This window comes from Hydra viridissima, unplaced genomic scaffold, assembly GCF_058129835.1.
Source record: "Hydra viridissima isolate aposymbiotic clone 2 unplaced genomic scaffold, HvirCarnegie_v1 scaffold_1, whole genome shotgun sequence".
NCBI classification, from domain to species: Eukaryota; Metazoa; Cnidaria; class Hydrozoa; order Anthoathecata; family Hydridae; genus Hydra; species Hydra viridissima.
The window spans coordinates 29,022,343-29,045,414 of NW_028324300.1; the positions used below are offsets into that span (position 1 = coordinate 29,022,343).

General features: G+C 29.2%; 1 protein-coding gene and 2 pseudogenes across 1 annotated transcript in view; 1 reads left to right on the forward strand and 2 right to left on the reverse strand.

Moving 5' to 3' along the window:
- Positions 1-1,645: 1,645 nt before the first annotated feature.
- LOC149894370 (uncharacterized) lies at positions 1,646-18,268 on the reverse strand (annotated as a pseudogene).
- LOC149894371 (uncharacterized) lies at positions 8,383-9,682 on the reverse strand (annotated as a pseudogene).
- Positions 18,269-22,609: 4,341 nt separating the features above from the next.
- Positions 22,610-23,072, forward strand: part of LOC149894372 (E-selectin-like) — a 65,332-nt gene continuing 64,869 nt past the window's right edge. The window contains exon 1 of the mRNA XM_090099284.1: positions 22,610-22,820. Coding sequence (XP_089955410.1) covers positions 22,631-22,820 — 190 coding nt within the window. The 5' untranslated portion in view covers positions 22,610-22,630. The remainder of the gene's footprint in view (positions 22,821-23,072) is intronic.

The following is a 23,072-nucleotide window of genomic DNA, read 5'->3' on the forward strand; positions in this document are numbered from 1 at the left end:
AGGATTCATAACATACCACGGTGGCCCGATTTCACAAGAAGATAAAAAAGATTTAGAATCTCTTTTTAAGATTTCACAAAAAGCAGCTATGTTTACATGTATAAGCTGGTTATCAAGCACTAGTTATAATAGTGAAACAGATTCAGCTGATGAAGATGACCGCGCAAATTTGCCAGAGCCCTTAACCTATTTATACGATCCATCAATTGTTAATAACTCTTTAGATGAAGTTAAAAATATTTCAAAACAGCGTTTTAGTGAGTATAAAAAGTTTAGTTATCAAAAACAATTTAAAGAACTTGCTATGGTTACTATGACACAAAGTAATGATAAAACTTGACACTTACATAGAGCAGGTCGTATTACAGCTTTAATATCAAAACAAGCATTTTTCACTGATATTGAAAACCCATCATTAAATTACGGTAAAAAAAAAAGAGGAACACGCAGATTTTTGCTTTACTGGTGCTGGATGGTACGTTAATATTGAAAACCCATTTTTTAGAAACAAGTCCTGATGGCTTTGTTAAATGTAAATACCATGGCGCTGGAGTTTTAGAAATTAAATGCCTACCTAAATTTAGGAATGGTCTTGATGGATGGAAAGAGGAAAAAGGAAGTCCAATTGATATTTATGGTAACATATTAAAAGAACATAAATATTGCTATCAAATGCAGCATGAGATGTATGTAACAGGTAGAACTTTTTGTGACTTTTTGTATGGAGTAATGGACTTAAAAAAGGAGATACATTTTTATTGAGAATCAAAAGAAATGACAATTTTTGTAAAACGTTACTGGAAAAATTGAATAGTGTTTTCTTAGAAGTGATACTTCCAGAACTAATATGCAGAAAGAAAGACCCAAAAAATGAGTTAGAAGAGAAAAAATACTGTCTTTGCAAGAAACCAAGTTTTTATCCAATGATTGAATGTGATACTCCAAACTGTAAAATTGAATGGTACCACTACTCGTGTTTCAGTATAAAACATGCACCCAAAAAATCATGGATTTGCCCAACTTGCAAGGATACAAAACAAGAATCAAAAATAAAAATAAAATAAACTTTTTTCCAGTTTTTCAGTTAAACAACAACACTATTACTCATATTTACAAGTCCACAAATAGTAAAAACTATGTTATCTAATAAATCAACTTGTCTTATAGGTAATTTAACATTCAAAATGTCAAATTTTTTCAAGCGTCCGATAAGTCGCTCTATGTGAATTCTTACATTAGCAAGTTGCCTAAGTTTATCTACTTTTTTAGCAGAGAGTTGACTTCTTCCTTTTGTGAAAGCTGGTACTTTTGATATTGGACCTTTTGTTGCGACTTCTTGTTCAATTCAAAAGCCTCAGTCTTTTAGAATAAGATCACCAGTTTTAAGCATGTTGAGAAAACCTGACTGTATTGCAATCTGTTTATCTGAAACACGGCCACCCCAGCCTTCAGAATGGAAACTTAAAGAAACTGTTGGGAACATTTAAGATATTTAATTGTATTACTATTTTTATACGATGACCAAGACTGACCCCTAGAGTTTAGTCCTAGGGATCTTTGTATAAATATTTCAAAGGAGTCAATAATTGAAATACAACTTCTGAAATTATAAAAATAACGAGGTAAAACTTAGACTTAAAAGTCTAGGTGCTATAACAACAATCCAACATCTAAATATTTTTGATGCCAAGCCATAATTTCATGAAAACCTAAAAGCAAGATCTTTTACAAATAATCCTCTACGTAGTCGCATTAAAACCAACAATAAATGGTCTTCTGAGAATATTTTTTTTGAAAAGCTTTTAACTTGGTTTTTAATACTTTCAAATAGCCACATAAAGTTTTTTGCACTTTACCGGTGTAAAATCGAACTTTTGCATTGTTTTTTGAAATATTTTTGTATGAAAACTTGTGTGACTCCAATTTTTTAATATTATCACGCCAAACTGATATAGCTCCAAATTTCTTTCTATAAGTTCTTTTCGTAGGCTTTCAAACTGATTACACTCAATCTGTGTACCTAAAGATAAATGCTAATAGCCATAATTTGCGTTTCTCGACTTGTTTTTTTATCTGGTATTCTGTAGAAGCTTCTTTTGATATCATTATAATTTATTCTAACATTACTGCAACCAACAGCACAACAATTATCTGGCATATTTCTTAGTTTGTTGCAGTTTAAATACCTTTAGTTTGTGTGTGAAATACGATTCTTTGTTTTTTCTATACTGCCAACAAAATACGCATGCGCAAAATAATGTAAACATTTAAACCCGTGTATATCGACCAAATGTTAGCAATAAAACTAAAAAACTTTTTTATATATATATATATATATATATATATATATATATATATATATATATATATATATATATATATATATATATATATATATATATATATATATATATATATATATATATATATATATATATATATATATATATATATATATATATATATATATATATATATATCACGCCTGCCCGGAGAGCCTCAAAACAAGAAAGTCATGCTCAAAAAATAAAACCAATTGGGTTTAAAAGCCCATACATCCATGTTTCAAAAAATAAAAAAATTGAAATCATCTGCCTCCGTCCAAGGAAAAAAAATGACTTTGATTTTTTGGATTTTTTTGTTCCTTGCTTCATTGCCCGGAGAGCCTCAAGCCACAAAAGACACACTCAAAAGTAAGAAATAAATAATAAATCTGATATTACTATTATTGATATGCATTGTCTATACATAGAGGCTTTAAAAATAAAAAATTAAGCCATCAGTCAGTTTGTTGGAAATTATTGTTACTTTGAACTTGTCAGTCTTTTTGACCTTACTTTTAATGGAAAAGATTTTTTTGATCACCATTTTTTCTTTGAATTTGAATCATTTTTAAACTTAAAACACTGTCGCAAAATAATAAAAACTATTAAAGTAGTGACTATAATTTAACTTTGGCAAAGGCTGTTTCAAAATTCTAAATATTATAGGTTTTATTTTCTGTGGGTTTCTTTTACAAATTACAAATATACAAAGGTTAAACAAATAAATATTTAAAAAGATTTAAATTCATAAATAAATTTTTGAATCAGTTTATATAAATCCGTATAAATAAGATTTTTTTTTTGTCACAAATACTTATTCTAAAGTAGCAAGGTTTCAAAATTCATTAAAGATGCAACAGGTATATTTTACCTAAATGTGCTTGCTATTGCATTCAACCTCACATCTTTCAAGCCAATTTCTATATTGTGGATGTAATTTTGAATGTTTGAATCTTTGCCACTGGACAGAAAAATCGTGATGAAGAGCTTCTAAAGATTGTTCACTGAAAGGACAAAGGAATTTTTTCTTCATTCTGATAAAATCATCAATCTGAAAAAAAAACGATGTGCACTTTTGGGGTTACACTTACAAATCCTAGACTTAAAAAAGATGTCCGAAATTCTTCGATTTTTTTTTTTCATATTCCTTGTCAAGGACGTTTCCAAAGCAGGCTCTAACAACAGTACTGAATTTTTTGAATGCATCAATTATGGCCAAAACTGATGAATCTAGGTTCTCAAAGAGCTGATCTATCACTTCAATATTTTTAAGGTGTTTTTGGCAATCATTGCCAGCAAATTGTCTGCCATGATATAGTTGGATTATGATGTTGAGTCATTTTGGCCACTTCTGGCAATGTTTCTGGCAATGTTTCTGGCAATGTTTCTGCTTCTGGCAATGTTTCTTTTAATGCTTTGAACAAGTGATTTACTATCCCAATAAGCAGATGAAGTTCCATTGGGGGAATTAGTTTGAAAATGAATTTGCTTGGATCAGCTTTTAGAAGCGGTTTATGGACAACATTGTTGAAAAACTTTGCCCTACTAATGTCACCACCTTTTTAAAGAAAGTCTGTGTAACAATTTTGAAGATCAGACAGCGTCCTGAGTACACCTTTTTCAGCTAAGTTCTTTGCTTCACCATCACAGTATAGGCATGGATGTGAGCTAGAGTGACATTGCAAACCACATAAAATGTTAGCAACTTTCAAGTCGCAAGAGACTACAAAGTCTACATTTCCAGGTTGAACAAGCTCAATAAAGTTTTTGATGTTGCTGTAATTCTCATGTAGATCCTCTGTAACTGCAATTAGAAATTGCTTTTTAACTCCACTGTCTTTTATAGCTCGAGAGTTGAAAATTTTTTTTTGAAGGTGGACTGCTCGAATCATCTTCATCATTCATTCTTTCAAGACTTACTGTAAGCTTTAGGAAGCCTCGACCTCCATCAATCCCAACTTTTATGAGATGACCTGCTTGAAGTTGTCTCTTAAGTGAAATTTCTGCTAGAAAGTCAGAGAGATTTTTGCAGTGAACAGCTGTGTACTCTTTGTGTGAGATTTTTTTGCCTGATGATGCATTTGTCGTTTTTGTAAAAAAAAATTTGCAAGTTGCAACCCTGCGTCATGAAAATTTTCTCGATAGTTTGGCTCAAAAAAAGGCAACTTGGAAAGAAAATTTAGTGTTGTTGCAAGTTTTTTTACTCCGATATTAGACATGCCTGTAGCTTGCTGAGTTTGCACCTGGTCTTGGGCACTTTACTTATACTTTTCTGCATTTATTGATTTTGAACATGATGCTCCTAGGGACAAATTTTAAAAAACGCTGTTATAAATTGTAATCTTAGAAGAGACTAAATGGGACCATTAAAAACAGGAAAGATACAAAATTTAAGTTACCGAGCGTAACAGGTAATGGATGACCTCCTCAATCACTGACAACCTGATTGTCCCACCTGGTGATGATTCTTGACCTTTGATAGTTGCAGAGGCTACCTGTTCAAAAACTTTTTTGTTTTCTGTTGAAATTTCTCTAAGGTTTAAATTCAAAGAAGTAGAGTTGCATTTAGCCTTTCCCAAGTGATGACAAACAATATGAAAATCTTTTCAGGGGATTTTTGGGATTTGAAGTAGTAGAATTATCCAAAGGAGGTTTTTCAGTCAGCTTCAGCTTACCAATTTGGCAAAATTGGCAGTTACAATTTGAGCCTCTTGTCACAGTCTTGAGATTGATAGTTTGAAAATTGTAAAGAGTAGGCAGCTTCACAAATACTCCTCTTTCAACCCTTTTAAGTTGATTTCTACACGTTCCACACATTCCAGTTGAAACTCTAAAGTCCAAAATGTCAATGGCTGTTGAAAAAATATTTTTGAATCTCTCAAAGGCTACACCAAAAATTGGTGAATTGCACTTTTTCATACATACAAAACACACTGTTTTTTACACTCTTCGTGAGATATGGCACTATTGGGCATTCTGAAAGAGTCCAAGTAAAGTTAAAATTACAAAAAGTACTTGCTTGTGTTTTCATTTGATTAAGCACTTATTTTATTGTCAGCAACTAATAAAATAAATCATGTTTTTATAGCTTCCTTATTTCACTATTGAATGACATATATATGTAACATTAAGTACTAAGAAATAAAATGGACCTAGCTATTCAAAAAATGTGGGCTTAAAAAAATTTTTAAAACACTTCACTTTTAAAAGAAAGCGAATTAGCAGGTAAAGATACCCCTAGGGTTATGCAATTTAAAATGGATTAACAATGAAAACATTCTAGTTTCATTTTGTTTATTTTATATGGTTATTTTTTATCAAATTTCATTTTTTCTAGTGATTATCTATCAAATTTTATAGTTATTCATAAATAAGTATCATCTTTTCTTCCTTATTTCTTTAGGAAAGGAGCCAATAACATGAGAAAATTCAAAGTCATTTATTTTCCTTGGACGCAGGCAGATGATTTCAATTTTTTTATTTTTTGAAACATGGATATATGGGCTACCAAACACAATTAGTTTTATTTTTTGAGCATGACTTTAATGTTTTGAGGCTCTCCGGACAGGTGTGATATATATATATATATATATATATATATATATATATATATATATATATATATATATATATATATATATATATATATATATATATATCGGTGTGATATATATATATATATATATATATATATATATATTTATATATAAATTATGTATATATAAATACATATATATACATATATATATATATATAACAGTTTTCTAGTTTTATTGCTAACATTTGGTCGATATATATGTTCATTAAAATAAACATTTAACATCTCTAGTTTTTTTTTAATAACTTATAACATTAAAATTAAAAATCTCTAGATTTTTTTAATAAACTTATTACATCTCTAGTTTACTTTTAATATGTAAATAACTTAACTAAAAAAGTTAGTTATTTATTATTGTTAGTAAAAACGACCATCTTTTTTATTTCAAATCAATCCAATTAAATGGAATGCTGATCTCTTGGAAGGGGCGTTTGATATTGAATACAACAAACAAAACCCTAATATACATATAACTAGTTGTTGCCCCATAAAATACAGGTCCGGTAGATCTAATCAGTAAAATCATATGTTATATGCACTGTATAAATACCCTTGTTTCACTGCTGGTAGCTTAAACAGTAACTTAAAAAAAAGCTAAGGCCTAAATATTTGAACTCCAGGGACAATTGTATTTAACATACATTGATGTATAATAAGTTATGGGTGTGCCGACACCATGTCAGAGGTAAAAACAGAAAAAAAATATACATATAATGATCGCATGCCTATTTGTATGTATAGGTTTATCAATTTAGTTAAAAAACCCTCTAATCTGCTAATTAACTCCGCCTTGTTGCCACTAGTACTTTTACTGCGTAGTCTTAATTCATCCTTTAATTGTTTTAAAGAAAGTTCTCTTGGAATAATATCGATAATTTGATTTTGTGCGTGTGATATTAAGTGTTGTAAGAGTTTGTTATTGTCAACAAGTCGTTCAATGCAAACTTGACATTGGTATGATTTTAAAATAGTTAAAAACGTTGGTATGGTTTTAAAATAGATAAAATGTCTTCAGTTAATTCATCTTTTTCGACACATTGCATCAATGGAACTGCAAGTATGCAATAATCACAAAGTTGCTCTGTTACAAGTTGTCGTGAACAATGGCATATTGATTTACTATCTAAGTTAGCTGGTACTCTTGATTTCTAGTGTGAGTGATAAGATATGTTCATAGGAAAATGATAAGGAACATAAAAGTTTCTCACACAACTAGATCTCATCAGCTAATGCCATTTATCTTGTTCGTCACAAGATCGATTACTGTTATTTTTCAGTCGCTGCTTTAAAATTTAATGTTTTGATTCTTTTCACTCCATCGATAAAACTCCATAACCAACATATTTTGTATATATATCGATTGCATGATATGGTACAACATATGCTATTGTCCATACAGTACTTTGGCAGCTTTCCGGAAAAAACAATGAAAACAAATTAAAATACCTGCTGCAATACTTAGCAACATCTGCTGAATAGGTTTCTGATGTAATATTATACTTGTTAATCAAAACCCCAGCAAAGACTCACATACTTTAGCTAATGCAACTCTTTTAAGTTTTTGAATATTGCTTTCGCCGGGAATATGTAAAATGTCAACAAGGCGAAAACTATATTGGGCTAAAGAAACCACTTGAGCTCCTATTAGCCTTGTTTCTAATTTGTTCATTCGTTTACTTTCATTTTGATAATGTTCTCTAATATTCTTTGCTAGAAATATTCTTTCGCCGGGAATCTGTAAAATGTCAACAAGGCGAAAACTATATTGGGCTAAAGAAACCACTTGAGCTCCTATTAGCCTTGTTTCTAATTTGTTCATTCGTTTACTTTCATTTTGATAATGTTCTCTAATATTCTTTGCTAGAAATATTCTTTCGCCGGGAATCTGTAAAATGTCAACAAGGCGAAAACTATATTGGGCTAAAGAAACCACTTGAGCTCCTATTAGCCTTGTTTCTAATTTGTTCATTCGTTTACTTTCATTTTGATAATGTTCTCTAATATTCTTTGCTAGAAATATTCTTTCGCCGGGAATCTGTAAAATGTCAACAAGGCGAAAACTATATTGGGCTAAAGAAACCACTTGAGCTCCTATTAGCCTTGTTTCTAATTTGTTCATTCGTTTACTTTCATTTTGATAATGTTCTATAATATTCTTTGCCAGAAACTTTAAACCGCACCCTGACTAATCTGCTTCTTTTGGAGGGTTACTTAAGGTACTTATAAATTGCTCAAAAACTCCACGACGCACTTATTCTTTGTAAATTAAGTTAAGAACATGTTGCCAATTATTTATCTCTAAATGAAGTGGTTCTGGACTAATGGAGTCAGCAAATTTCCCAATACGTGGTTCCCCAAGTTATCGAATTCCGTTTTCTGCCATAAAATTTAACTTTTCATTGTCTTTTACTGATTCTGAAACAATTGCATTTTGTGTGTTCTCAAACTCCTTTAGCATCGTTAATTTCTTAATTCGTATTCCATGGTAGGTACCTGCCATGTGGCCTCGGCACCTCCAATGGTTTTATTACGTTGGGTTAATTCACTCTTATGCATGTTTGCAAAAGATGAAGGATATGTTGCACTTGTAGGTAACACATTTGCAGCGAAACACAACCATGAAATATCAGCCGATGGCACAAATTCAAAACTTGTTTTAATGTTGTTGATGTTGAGTACATTGCCTTCAATTAATTCCATTTCTTCCGAATGTTGCTTCCACAATAACTCGCATACTTTATCCTTTTTCACTAGCTGTTATCATGTGTAGTGGATAAATAAATTCCCTACGGCGGATACGTTTGCCAAAATTCCATAAAGTCCCGATTGTCATAGTTTTTTCTTTAGACTCGGGAGCTCCATCATCAGAAAATTCAACAACAAAATGGTTAATCTTTCCATTAAACCAAACAAGTTTTTCGTTTAAAGTTTTAACTTTTAATTTCAAATCAACTATCATTGTTACTAATGCTCTCACTGTTCTTGATACTCCACTATAACCTGGAATTTGATGAATTTCGCCGATGTCCAATGAGTTTACAAACTTTTCAACAGTTCCATTTGAAACATTTGACATTTTCAATTCAAAGTTGACATCGCCATGTTGAACTGAATTTACAGAAGAAATATTTTAAATATTAGAAAATGTGGATTTCTGTACTTTGCATATCATGTTGTATTTACGTCGAGATAAATAAGTAGCATGTTTTAAAGCAACTGCTTTGTTTATACCAGCTTTACTTTTAATATAATTGTTTGCAATTGATCCATGTAAATTTTCAAGGAAATTTCCTCTTTTGTTATTCCAAAGAACTGCTCCATTAATTTTACTGGGGTAATACCACATAAAAGATCTCACACATAAATAAATAGCTCCATAGCTGCCTCCATGAACAAACTCCATAAGGTCTTGTGACTCAGCTCGTCTTCGATATTTTGTTGAACATGCTGCATCATTAATGATGAAGTTAGTTGTAGGGTTATTCGACCGTTTAGTTCTTGCATATTACTTTTGTTCAATCAGTATTTTTACTTTTTCATACTGGGCGTTTAAAGCATTTAACTCATTTTCAATATCTTCCGGTTCAGATATGGCAGCATCAATACTTTGTTAAAAAACTTCTTTATCTATTTTAGGGTCACAATATCATCATTCATTTGATTTGTCTGTGATACTACAAAAAAGAATAGAAAATTGTTTAAAAGTTATAGAATTACAGGACTTTAGCCAGAAATAAGTTTTATACCGTGTTTTTGCCATATTGGGAATTTTTATTGTGGCTGTTCTAAAAAATGTTAGAAATTTTCTAGAAAAGGTCTTAAAAAACTCAAAAAAACACTCTAAAAAAGAAAAAAAGGTCATTGACTTTTGGGAATTTTAAGCCCATTGGGAATTCCGCGTTATACGCGGCATCATTGGGCTAGCTAACACCCTCAACTAATAAAATATTTATGTATATATAATATATATATATACATAAAAATATATATTATATATAAAAGAAATGTGTATGTATTATCAGTTAGATAAGAAAAAGTCTATATAATTTTTACTAACTGTAGTATTTTTCAATATAATGAGAAAATTACTATCCTTTCGCTACATTCAGTTGGGAAAAGACTTTAATATTTTATAACAAACTATCTGAAAGCAATTGTTGCTGAACAGGTGAAGTGTTCCAAAATGACTCACTAAAGGTAAGTTTAGTATCACATTTTAATTTATGGTTTGCCAATTTAGAGCAGGTTTTTCTTTTGCCACATCTTTAAAAAATAAACACGCTAAGTAAACAAAACTATAAGTGTAATTCAATTTACTCTGATTTCATAGTTTATTTTCAAATTTATTTTATATCATAGGTGACTATAAATATATATATATTTGTTATCTGTATATCTAAGTATACACATAACATATGATAGTAAGTATACACACTCTATATAACATTTATCACATATATAATGATTTTTACATTTATTGAGTAGAAGAATAAAGTACCTTTTAAATGTTACATTTTCAGGAATTATTGAAGATAGATAGCAATAATTACTTACAAAAAACGTGTTACAATCTGTACCACGTGTTTCAATCTGCCTTGGCTGCTGTTGCCACAATCTCCCCGTGTTACAATTTTTTTGTTCCACCAAAAAAAATTCAACAATGAATAACGTAATGATGAAAACTAAGCTTTAGTCAAAACCATATAATAAGAATCAGAATATAACTTATAGTCTGAATCTTATTATATGCTTTTAACATTTACCTACTTAGAGTATCCCTTATACTATAGTATAGTATAACTTAATATCACTAAAAGTAAATATTATTTAAACCAAGTTACCCCATAAACTTAAATTATTGATGTCACTCTTTGTCAATCTCAAAAGGAAAGATACCTTTTAATTATTGTTGTGTAAATGTTAGGGTATTTAAAAAACTTTGTAATAATGTAAATACTTAATAAATATATAAAACCAATATATTTATTAAATACCTTAACTCTGTTTACAAATCTAAAATAAAATAACCTTAAGAAATAAGGTTATTATAAGGTTATTTTATTTATCAATATATATATATATATATATATATATTATTTATATGATAAATTTAGTATTTAATTAAAAACATTTCAAATTTATATTATAAATATTAACTGTTTCTAAATCTGAAAAAATGTAGTTTAATAAAACAATCATCATCGAATTGTGCAAAAGTTATTTATTATTTGAATAAATAATAATTTTTTCTTATTATTTTTACTTTTATGCTTCGAATCATATGATAACACCAACAATAATATATTTTGAAATTCATGATGGTTTCTAAGTCATCGATAAAACAACTAACTAACAAACTCTTAGATAGCCTTCATCCATGACTAATCATATGATCTGAAAATTCCCGCATAGAATCCTAATATGTACATCTACAACTCCAGTTTACAACGTATGTTCTTTTAAGGGATGCCGTAAATAAATTTGCGTTTTATAAAAAAACAGACATTTTGATGGTTATTTTGCTTCAATCTACTATATAACTCTAAATTAGACATAAAGTTGTAAACTGGAATTTAAGATCAACAAGAAAACTATCTGTAAAAGTAATAATATTGATAGCTAATAACGTCGTCATGTAGTCCATCAAACTGATAATTTTTTTTAGTTTAAGTACTAGTATTTAAAAGAAATTGAATTTCAATATCTTTATAATTTTTAACTAGCAGACTTTATAAAAAAACAAATGATATATGTTCGAACTTTATTTTCTATTTAAAAAAGTTCACTAACAATGCTTTTATATAAGCGTATTTTAATGCTAAAGATTAGGGTAAACTGACCTATATCTGGCCGCGTCCTAATTCTGGCCAATTTTCAGAAGCTAAAATGCTTTAATGTAATAGTTTATTGGTCTGTTATGAAATAAGATATTATATTTTAAGTTTGTAATTTTTTAATGTGCAGTTAAGAAAATATATAGATATGCTGATGCTTTGAAAACATGCTAGAAATATTTGATTAATTTCTTGCGTCCGTAAACTCGATGTTTGATATTTTCAAAGTTTTGATAATTACATTCAAACATTATTGCGTTTGTAAATCGCTTGAATTGAAAGTAATATTAAAATGTAAAGTTATTAAAACTGTATATGAAATTTTGCTAGTTTTGAATAATGTGTGTAAATTCTATTTATATGTGAATTTCTATATATAAAATTGTAATATATTTTCTACCGAATGTCCTATATCTGGCCAAAGATTATTCCTAATTCTGGCCATAAATAAGTTTATGTTTACGATTCTTTTAAACTATAAAACATCTATAACTTTCAAATTGACACACTTTTATAGATGTGTGAATGTTTGTTTGTGTAATTTTGAAAACTATGTTATTTAATGTGTATTAATGATCATGAATATAGTTATGCAATCATTATGTGTTATATGTACATGTGTCAGTTTGTATAGACACAAATGTATATATACTACATTGTATTATGTATATAGCCTATGTAATGTTTAAGAATAATTCAAACTTAACTTTGTATTCTTTATAAATATAGTATTATTTATAACTATAAATTTTATTTTAAGTAAATTGATAACATATTTTTATAACATTACATTAAAAATACCATTTTGTAAATAAAGTTCTATATGTAGGCCTTGATACATGACCATGGTCTTGATTAAATGCTTTTTTGCATAATATTTTAATTTTATTGCATAGTAATGAATGTTATAGATATGCATCTACATATATTATGGCTATGTGCACTTATATGCAAGAACATTTGTTAAATATTAATAACTGTCTTATAGTTTAATATTTATGTTTTTTATAGAACTCTGAAATTTCCTATTAGAATGCAAAAAATTAAGAAAGTTAAAATAAGAAAAAATTACAAGATTCTAAAAAAATGAAGAAAACGTGGAAAACACTGTTGATGGAGTGATGCAGCTATGATATCAGCTATTGAAGCTGTAAAAAATGGATTTTCACAGCGTGCAGCATGTAAGGCTTTTGGTGTTCCAAGATGTTCTCTGCAGGTTAGACTTTCAAAAATGGAACACCTTCTGAAAAATGGTGGCGTGGGATGTGCAAAAGGCACAAACAGATAACTTTACGTCAAACAGAAGTTACACGTGCTGTAAGACATCAGTGTATGAATGCTTGTAAAGTTTCAACATACTTTTCTATTCTTAAAAATGTATTAATGGAAAAAAATTTAATTAGTAAACCACAGAATATATGGAATATGGATGAGACTGGAATCCAGTTTGATTATCGCCCTGGGAAAATAATTGCTAAAAAAGGAGTAAAGTACCTATATAGTCGTACACCAGGTAATCGGGAAACAATCACTGTTATAGCTTGTGTCAATGCAATTGGTAACTCTCTTCCACAACATTTTATAGTAAAAGGAAAAAAAAAAAGGTCACTCAACAGCTTTCAAATTGAAAATGCACCAGAAGGAAGCACATGGAGTGTTTCTGATAGTGGATGGACTAAGCAGGGAATTGTTTACCAATTTTTGAAAGAAATGATTTACCAAATCATTTCTTACAAAAATTGATTCTGACAGACCTCAATTACTTCTTTTAGACGGCCATGACTCACACAACTTTGTAGAGATATTAGATGTAGCTGTGGCAAAATACATATTTTTGAATTGCCAGCTCACACTTCTAACTGGCTTCAGCCTTGTGATCGATCAGTATTTGGCCCACTTAAGAAAGCTTACAGAAAAGCATGTGAAAATTTGATTAGTAATTTTCCTGGGACACTAGTTTCAAGAGTATGGTTTTGTGGATTGATGAAGCAGGCTTGGAACGAATCTGTTACCCCAAATAATATAAAATCTGGTTTTCGAGCTTGTGAAATTTATCAGGTTTTCGAGCTTGTGAAAGTTATCAAAATAACGAGAATCTGTTGATTTTAGGCGATCTACTTCAAGTATCTAATGACCATTGTGAAACAGCAGAATACAATATTGATCAATTGAATCAATCAATTGAAGCAGATGTTGACTTTTCAATTTCAACATCTTTAGCAACAAAGCATTCTTTAATATTAAATTTTGACCATACATACGCTCTTCCTAATCCATCCCCAGTAAAAAATATATTAGTATAATCAAAAAGTTCGTATAATTTGTGTTTTAATATTCTTGCCAATAAAATTTTTTATAGATATTCTTAACATTAACTTATATACATATATGCTTAGTAAAATAGATATTTTTAAATTTAGATCATTTAAATAAATAAAGCTATAATGCAAATTGACAAAGTTGGTATTAGATTGTTAATTGAGACTTGTCGTTGTAATCAGAAGTCTCCATCTGATGCTCACAAATTCATAACTACTGCCTGGTGTGAGGATGCAACTTCCATTCAAACAGTATACAAGTACTTTCAAAAGTATTCTCCATCAAACATAAGTGATTATAGTCAGTTTTCAGATGAATTGAGGTCAGGTAGACCCAGTACCTCAACAACTATAGACAATATTGAGATCATTCAACAACTTTTGATGAAGACAAATTTTTAACACTAGAGCAAATTTGTGATGTCGTAAACATTTCTTTTGGTTCAGTTTATTCAATAATCACCGAAAAATTGATGAAAAGATCAATTTGTTCACAATGGATTCCATATGGCCTCACCCAAGCAAATCAACAAAATCGGGTTGAATTTGCGCATAAATTTCTGACCATCCTACGAGATGAATTGAATGTTGAACGACGTCTAATTGTTGTGGATGAGAAGTGGATTTACCACAGATCGATCGGATGCAAACGCAGTAATCGCGCTTGGATTTCAAAGGGTGAAGAAGCTCCTGATCAGGAGATCACAATTTGATGCAAAAAGTATGGCAATTTGCGCTTTTTCATCTCATTTGATGGCAAGGCCTATGTTGAGGTACTTCCAAATGGACAATCGGTCAACTCAGAAGTGTGCATGCTTTTCCTATCAAATATGCATTCTAATTTTGTCAACAAAGGCATGAAAAGAGTAACATGGAGCACAATGCTCCTTCAGCACGATAATTCTAGGCGACATGTGTCTGCTGCAGTCAGAGACTTTCTTGCTGAGAAAAAAGTCACCCGTGTCATTCAACCTCCATATAGCCCCGACTTTAACTTATTGGACAGATATGCTTCCTCTTCATTTGAATTTAATCGCAAGGATTTGGATTTTCAGACAAAGGAAGAGGTTCAAGAAGCCATGGAGATAAAATTAAGGTCACATTCACATGATCGTATGCAACGGCAACTGGAAAAACTGAAAACAGATTTAAATGAGATTATTTTGATGCATGGTGCCTACTTATGATCAACTCTTAATTTAATTGTTCTATGCTTATTCTTTGTTATAAAAAAATTGATTATATGAACTTTTTGATTGACCCTAGTAGTTTCAGATAATATTAAAACTCGGAATGTTGCAATGAACGAAATAGAAATAACAGCTTCAAGTGTTTATCAAAATTTTCCTTTTAAAAATCAATCCTTTCCAGGAGATCCAGATTCTGATGTTTTAACATATCCCACTCAAATCATTAAAAAAAACGAAAACTGCATTGAAACCAAAGTATTTTTTGCTCACATCTCAAGAAGCACTGGATAACAAACATGAAGAAGTTCAAAAAAAATTAATCAAAGAAAAAAAAAGAGAAGAAAATGTTACGTTAAAGAGAAAAAAACAGGAGGAAAAAAACATAAAACTTCGAAACTGTAGGAAAAAAAAATTAACAATATATTATTCCATTGTTTTTACTTTGGTTTTTTTTTTTTGTTGTTTTTATTTTAACTTGAATATTGGTGTTCCAGTTTCTTCTTTCAATTGAATTTTTTTCTGTTTAAAAACATGTAAGACAGAAAAGAAATTATGCCTAAATCTAGCCGATGGCCAGAATTAGGTAAGAAGCGGCCAGAATAAAGTCTCAGCGGCAAGAAATAAGTCTTTTAGCTAGCATCTAAAAAACTGATGCTTAAACACATATCAAGTTTGATTTTGTTAAAATTTTTCTGAATTATACCCATCCCTAAATATTCCTATTTATGTGTAAATTTATTCATTCATGTAACACTAAAGGAATTTTTACTTTTAAACAATAAGAACGATGAGGCCAGATATAGGTCAGTTTACCCTATACTCTTTTGCAATTTTTCAAAAAAATTATCATTTGCGGACGTTTTGAATCAAATTTCGATAAATTATTTTTTTTTAAAGAAATCATTTGGGAGAAAAAGAGTTTAAAATAATCGCCTTGGTGTTAACATGTATAAGCTAGTTATCAAGCATTAGTTAAAATAGTGAAACAGATTCAGCTGATGAAGACGATCGCACAAATTTGCCAGAGCCCTTAACCTATTTATACGATCCATCAATTGTTAATAACTCTTTAGATGAAGTTAAAAATATTTCAAAACAGCGTTTTAGTGAGGATAAAAAGTTTAGTTATCAAAAACAATTTGAACAACTTGCTATGGTTACTATGACACAAAGTAATGATAAAACTTGACACTTACATAGAGCAGGTCGTATTACAGCTTTAATATCAAAACAAGCATTTTTCACTGATATTGAAAACCCATCGTTAAATTTTATATATGAAATAATGCAGTATATAGAAATCCCAAACTTACCTGCTTTAAACTACGGTAAAAAAAAACGAGGAACACACCAGGAAGTGCTACAACACTTTTTTAGCAGCAGAGCACAAAGATTTTTGCTTTACTGGTGCTGGATGGTACGTTAATATTGAAAATTCATTTTTAGGAGCAAGTCCTGATGGCTTTGTTGAATGTAAATGCCATGGCGCTAAAGTTTTAGAAACTAAATGCCTATTAAAATTTAGGAATGGTCTTGATGGATGGAAAGAGGAAAAAAGAAGTCCAATTAATATTTTTGGTAACATGTATATAAAAAGTAGAGCTTATTGTGACTTTTTTGTGTGGAGTAATGGACTTAAAAAAGGAGATATACTTACAGAACTATTATAGGATCTATTGTATTATATTTTTATACAATAACCAAGACTGAGCCCTAGAGTTCAGTCTGAGGGATCTTTTTATAAATATTTTAAAGCAGTTATTAATTGAAATACAATTTCTGAAACTATAAAAATGACGAGGTAAAATCTCATTGCAATTCGGTCAGGCTAATTTATCAAAAATTTAAGTCTAGGTGCTATAACAACAATCCAACATCTAAATAGTTTTGATGCCAAACCATAATTTCATGAAAACCTAAAAGCAAGATCTTTTATAAATAATCCTCTACTTAGTCGCATTAAAACCAAAGATAAATGGTCTTCTAAGCTTTTGAGATGGTTTTTAATTCTTTCAAATAGCCAGATAAAGTTTTCAGCACTTATACCAGTGTAAAATCGAACTTTTGCATTGTTTTTTGAAATATTTTTGTATGAAATTTTGTGAATACTTTAATAAAGAATAACGAAGAGCTTATAAGCTACAAAAGCTGTAAAAGGTAAATAATGCAGGTAATAAAATAATATTTATTTCTGTTTTATATGCTGCATTATTTAGATTTGCGTTATTTACTTTTTGTTATATAGTATCTAAAAGTATTTAGAGATGTGAACATAACAAGTTATTTTCAAAATCAAATAAAAGCAAATGCAAAAATTAAATATATATTGAATGTCTTTAACCTTCTCAAAAGTTATTGGTTCCATATTGGTTTCTGCTGGAGAATCTAAATTAGAAAAAAATTTTAATTTTTGTGATGTGAATAAAGCAATAGATTATCAAGATTAGTTGTATGCAAATAAAAAAATATTAATTATAAAAGTTTTTTCGAAAGTCAATAGTTCCATGTTGCTTATTGCTGGAGAATCTAAACTAGTAAAAACTTAGATTTTTTTTTCTGAGCACGTTTAGAATGATCTTTTTTTTGGCTTAAAACATTTCTGGAAATTTTTATAATTAAAAATGCTTAGTACATACTCAACATTTAAATAATTGTCAGACTTTTTTCCTATAATAAACCAAACCTGAAATTAGTGGACAATTTAACAAAATAAATATTTGATTTATGCTCTATATCCAATTTTTATTCAAAGTATATATATAAAAAAAGATTAATAATAACAAAAAAAAGAAATCCATAAATATTTACAAGAAACAAAATGATCACTGCAAAATCTGGCACATTCAATGGATTTTTCAGACCAGTTTTATCTTTGAATTGCTAATAGCCATAACTTGCGTATCTCAACTTGTTTTCTATCTGGTATTCTGTAGAATCTTCTTCTGATATCATTATAGCTTCTTCTAACATTACTACAACGAAAAGCACAACAATTATCTGGCATATTTCTTAGTTTGTTGCAGTTTAAAAAGCTTTAGTTTGTGTGTGAAATACTATACTTTGTAATAATGTAAACATTTAAACCCGTTTATATATATATATATATATATATATATATATATATATATATATATAAATATATATTTATATATATACATATATATATATATATATATATATATATATATATATATATATATATATATATATATATATATATATATATATATATATATATATATATATATATATATATATATATATAAATGGGTAAAAGATAAGATTTTAGCAATTGTTTATTGTGCTAAAAGAAAAACTTGATTTATCATGTTTACTTATACAAATATATTTTGGAAATATTTGAAAAACATTCTTGTTTTTTAAAAATATAATGCAAGTTCTGGTATCATGTCAAACATTACAAAAAAAGGCTAATCACCTAATTCAGCGAGAGATGTTGAAAATGTTTTAAACACAAAATTAACTACTCTGTTGATGACACATTTTTTATCTAATTCAACTGAAGTTGTAACTCAAGGAAACATCAAGCTAACTTTAATAAATCAAATCTTTAAAGTGGATCAGTAAAAAGTTGCCAAACAGCTGAAAATATTGCATCAATATATATCCTTGATCCTAAGGTAGGACAAAAATGTTCGTTGCAATAACAGACAATAAAGTGGCCACTTATGAATACAAAGAAAAAGTAAACATGGATTATGAAATGAACCTGTATAAGTAAGGAGTGAGGAGAGAAATAATTAAAATAAAAAAAAAAAAACACTTGAAAAACTAAACAACTCTTGCTATTGGTTTGTCTAAGCAAAGTCTAAGAAAACGAATAGTAACCAAACCCAATTCAGAAGGTAAAAAATATCAAAATGAAAAAATATGTAAGTATGTACGTACATAGTTATGTATGTATGTATGTATGTATGTATGTATGTATGTATGTATGTATGTATGTATGTATGTATGTATGTATGTATGTATGTATGTATGTATGTATGTATGTATGTATGTATGTATGTATGTATGTATGTATGTATGTATGTATGTATGTATGTATGTATGTATGTATGTATGTATGTATGTATGTATGTATGTATGTATGTATGTATGTATGTATGTATGTATGTATGTATGTATGTATGTATGTATGTATGTATGTATGTATGTATGTATGTATGTATGTATGTATGTATGTATGTATGTATGTATGTATGTATGTATGTATGTATGTATGTATGTATGTATGTATGTATGTATGTATGTATGTATGTATGTATGTATGTATGTATGTATGTATGTATGTATGTATGTATGTATGTATGTATGTATGTATGTATGTATGTATGTATGTATGTATGTATGTATGTATGTATGTATGTATGTATGTATGTATGTATGTATGTATGTATGTATGTACAGCGGAGAAAATAGAATTAGCCTCACCATGTGCTGATCCAATATTTTGTAAATCTGTAAACAAGTTTGTGCGGTACAACTTTTGTATCCACACACATATAATTACTGTTACAAACAACAACTTTTTAGATTATAATATAGCATAATTAAATTGCGGAACATTTGATAAAACCATAAAATGTATAATACTTGATATTTGCGGTAACAAATAGAATTAGCCTCATCAATAATTATTTTCAGTTTACTTGTATATTTTGATCTGGTGATACGCATTTGTGAGTTAGTTTTTTATTATTATTTGTAAGTTAAACAAAGACAGTGAAATCAGTGCTCATAAAGTTTTTAACATTTGGTTTTTGATACCTTTATTTGAAATGGGACGTGGTAAGCGTTTAACGAATGAAGAATTAGCAGTAATCAAAGCATACAAAGATACAGGCTTATCTAATCGGGAAATTGCAAAGAAAATTAAAAGATCTCCAAAAGTGGTTAACAATTACTTCAAGATTGGCGTTAATTATGGAGCCTATAAGGGAAGTGGTGGCAAACGTAAAATTGATAATCGTACTAAACGAGTTATTTTACGTCGTGCTGCTGCTCAGCACATGACTGCATCTCAAATTCGTGCTGATTTACAATTACCTGTATCTGTTCAACGTGTGAGACAAATCTTACATGAAGATCCAAACACAGTTTGGAAAAAGCGTAAACCAAAACCAAAACTTACTGCTCGTCATAAAAAAGTTAGATTACAATTTGCGAAAGAACATATGTCTTGGCAAGAAGAGTGGCATCAAGTTCTCTTTAGTGATGAAAAAAAGTTCAATCTAGATGGTCCTGATGGCTATCAATTTTACTGGCACGATCTTCGAAAAGAGAAAGAAACTCGGATGAGTCGTAACTTTGGGGGTGGAAATGTTATGGTTTGGGGGTCTTTTTCCTTTGCTGGAAAACTTCCACTGGCATGGATTTCAACAAAAATGAATTCACAGGACTACATTGACTTATTAGAAATAAGTTTACTTGAACATGGTGAGGAATTGATGGGTGAAACTTTCACTTTCCAACAAGATAATGCTACTATCCATAATTCAAAGCTTACAAAAGCTTGGTTTAGAGAAAAAAATATTCACGTAATGGAATGGCCCGCACGTAGTCCAGATCTTAACCCAATTGAAAATCTATGGGGAATACTTTCTAGAAAGGTTTATGAAAATGGTAAGCAATTTGAATGCACCTTGGAGCTGAAAACTCGTAACAGAGAAGCTTGGAATGAAATATCTATAGAAACTATCCAAAATCTTGTTACTAGTATGTCAAACCGCATATTTGAAGTCATTAAAAATTCAGGAAGCTATACTAAATACTAAATGAGCGAAAAAACAAAATATTTTCTTTATTTTTTGTATATAACGCTAATGAGGCTAATTCTATTTTCTCCACAAATTGAATATTTTTAATTTTTTTTTCCATTTGGAATTAATTAAACATACCAATTTATAAACTTTTTAGTTGTAGTAGAAGTAACAAGAAATAAAGTAGATTTCATAACTGTTTACCTGCAATTTTTGTTAAATTAGAACAAAAAATAAAGGTGAGGCTAATTCTATTTTCTCCGCTGTATGTATGTATGTATGTATGTATGTATGTATGTATGTATGTATGTATGTATGTATGTATGTATGTATGTATGTATGTATGTATGTATGTATGTATGTATGTATGTATGTATGTATGTATGTATGTATGTATGTATGTATGTATGTATGTATGTATGTATGTATGTATGTATGTATGTATGTATGTATGTATGTATGTATGTATGTATGTATGTATGTATGTATGTATGTATGTATGTATGTATGTATGTATGTATGTATGTATGTATGTATGTATGTATGTATGTATGTATGTATGTATGTATGTATGTATGTATGTATGTATGTATGTATGTATGTATGTATGTATGTATGTATGTATGTATGTATGTATGTATGTATGTATGTATGTATGTATGTATGTATGTATGTATGTATGTATGTATGTATGTATGTATGTATGTGTTTGTATGTATGTATGTATGTATGTATGTATGTGTTTGTATGTATGTATGTATGTATGTATGTATGTATGTATGTATGTATGTATGTATGTATGTATGTATGTATGTATGTATGTATGTATGTATGTATGTATGTATGTATGTATGTATGTATGTATGTATGTATGTATGTATGTATGTATGTATGTATGTATGTATGTATGTATGTATGTATGTATGTATGTATGTATGTATGTATGTATGTATGTATGTATGTATGTATGCATCTGCATTTACAAGAAGAAAACGTTGAGTGCTAAGATCTGATAAAAATGTTAAATACTGATAAAACTCATATAATTTTTAAAAAATAATTATTTATTTTCTACGCTCAATTAATTATATTTTGTGATTTTAAAAGTGTAAACAAATCAGCATGTTCAAGAATGTTAATTGACTGAGGAAAGTACAACTTAAAACTTTTTGATATAACCCTTATCTTATCTAAATCTTTTCCTTATGCAACTAAGATATGCTTGTTGTGATTTCCGTTTAAAAGCGACAAGTTATTATACGCGCTTAGGTATAATAACTTTTCGCTTCTAAACGACTGTGGCCACGCAGTGCTTTACAGTATTTGCACAAATAAACAACAAAAACTAGTATAAACACTTAAGCAGATTTTTTAGTTTTTGGCATTTTAAAACCGTTATATCTATTGTGCATGTAAAATGTATATTTTAATATCCTTATTTTATTTTATACATACTCTGCATTTTATTTTTTTTCTAAAAGCTTAATTTAACGATTTTAAGGCACTACCTTTAATAAAATCTCATTTTCAATCCTACACCTTTAAGGTAGAACCTTCAGAAACCAATCTTTAAATCTTGTTTAATGCATTTTTTTTCAGCATTACCTTGTGAGACCATTCCTGCATTAACGAACGGTTTCGCAAGTTGCTTACAAGGATCTACCAGAGACAGTTGTAGCTTTAAATGCAATGATGGTTTTTCTCTGAACGGTTCACCACAGCGCATTTGCCAACCCAACCATCAATGGAGTGGATCAAGGGCAACTTGCTTAGGTAGACTTACTAAGTTTTTTTTAACTTAGTTTTTTCTATTTGGAGCATATACAATAAAAACTTTACAAATATAAACAATACAGTTTTTCAGACGTATCACGATTCTACTCCTTTTTTGCATAATATATTGCTATATTATGTAAAAAATGAGTAAAATCGTGATACGTCCAGAAAACTGTTTGATAGATCAAAAGTGGGCAAAAACAGTTTTATTTCAAAGATATGGTACGTAAGAAAAATACAAAATTAGTA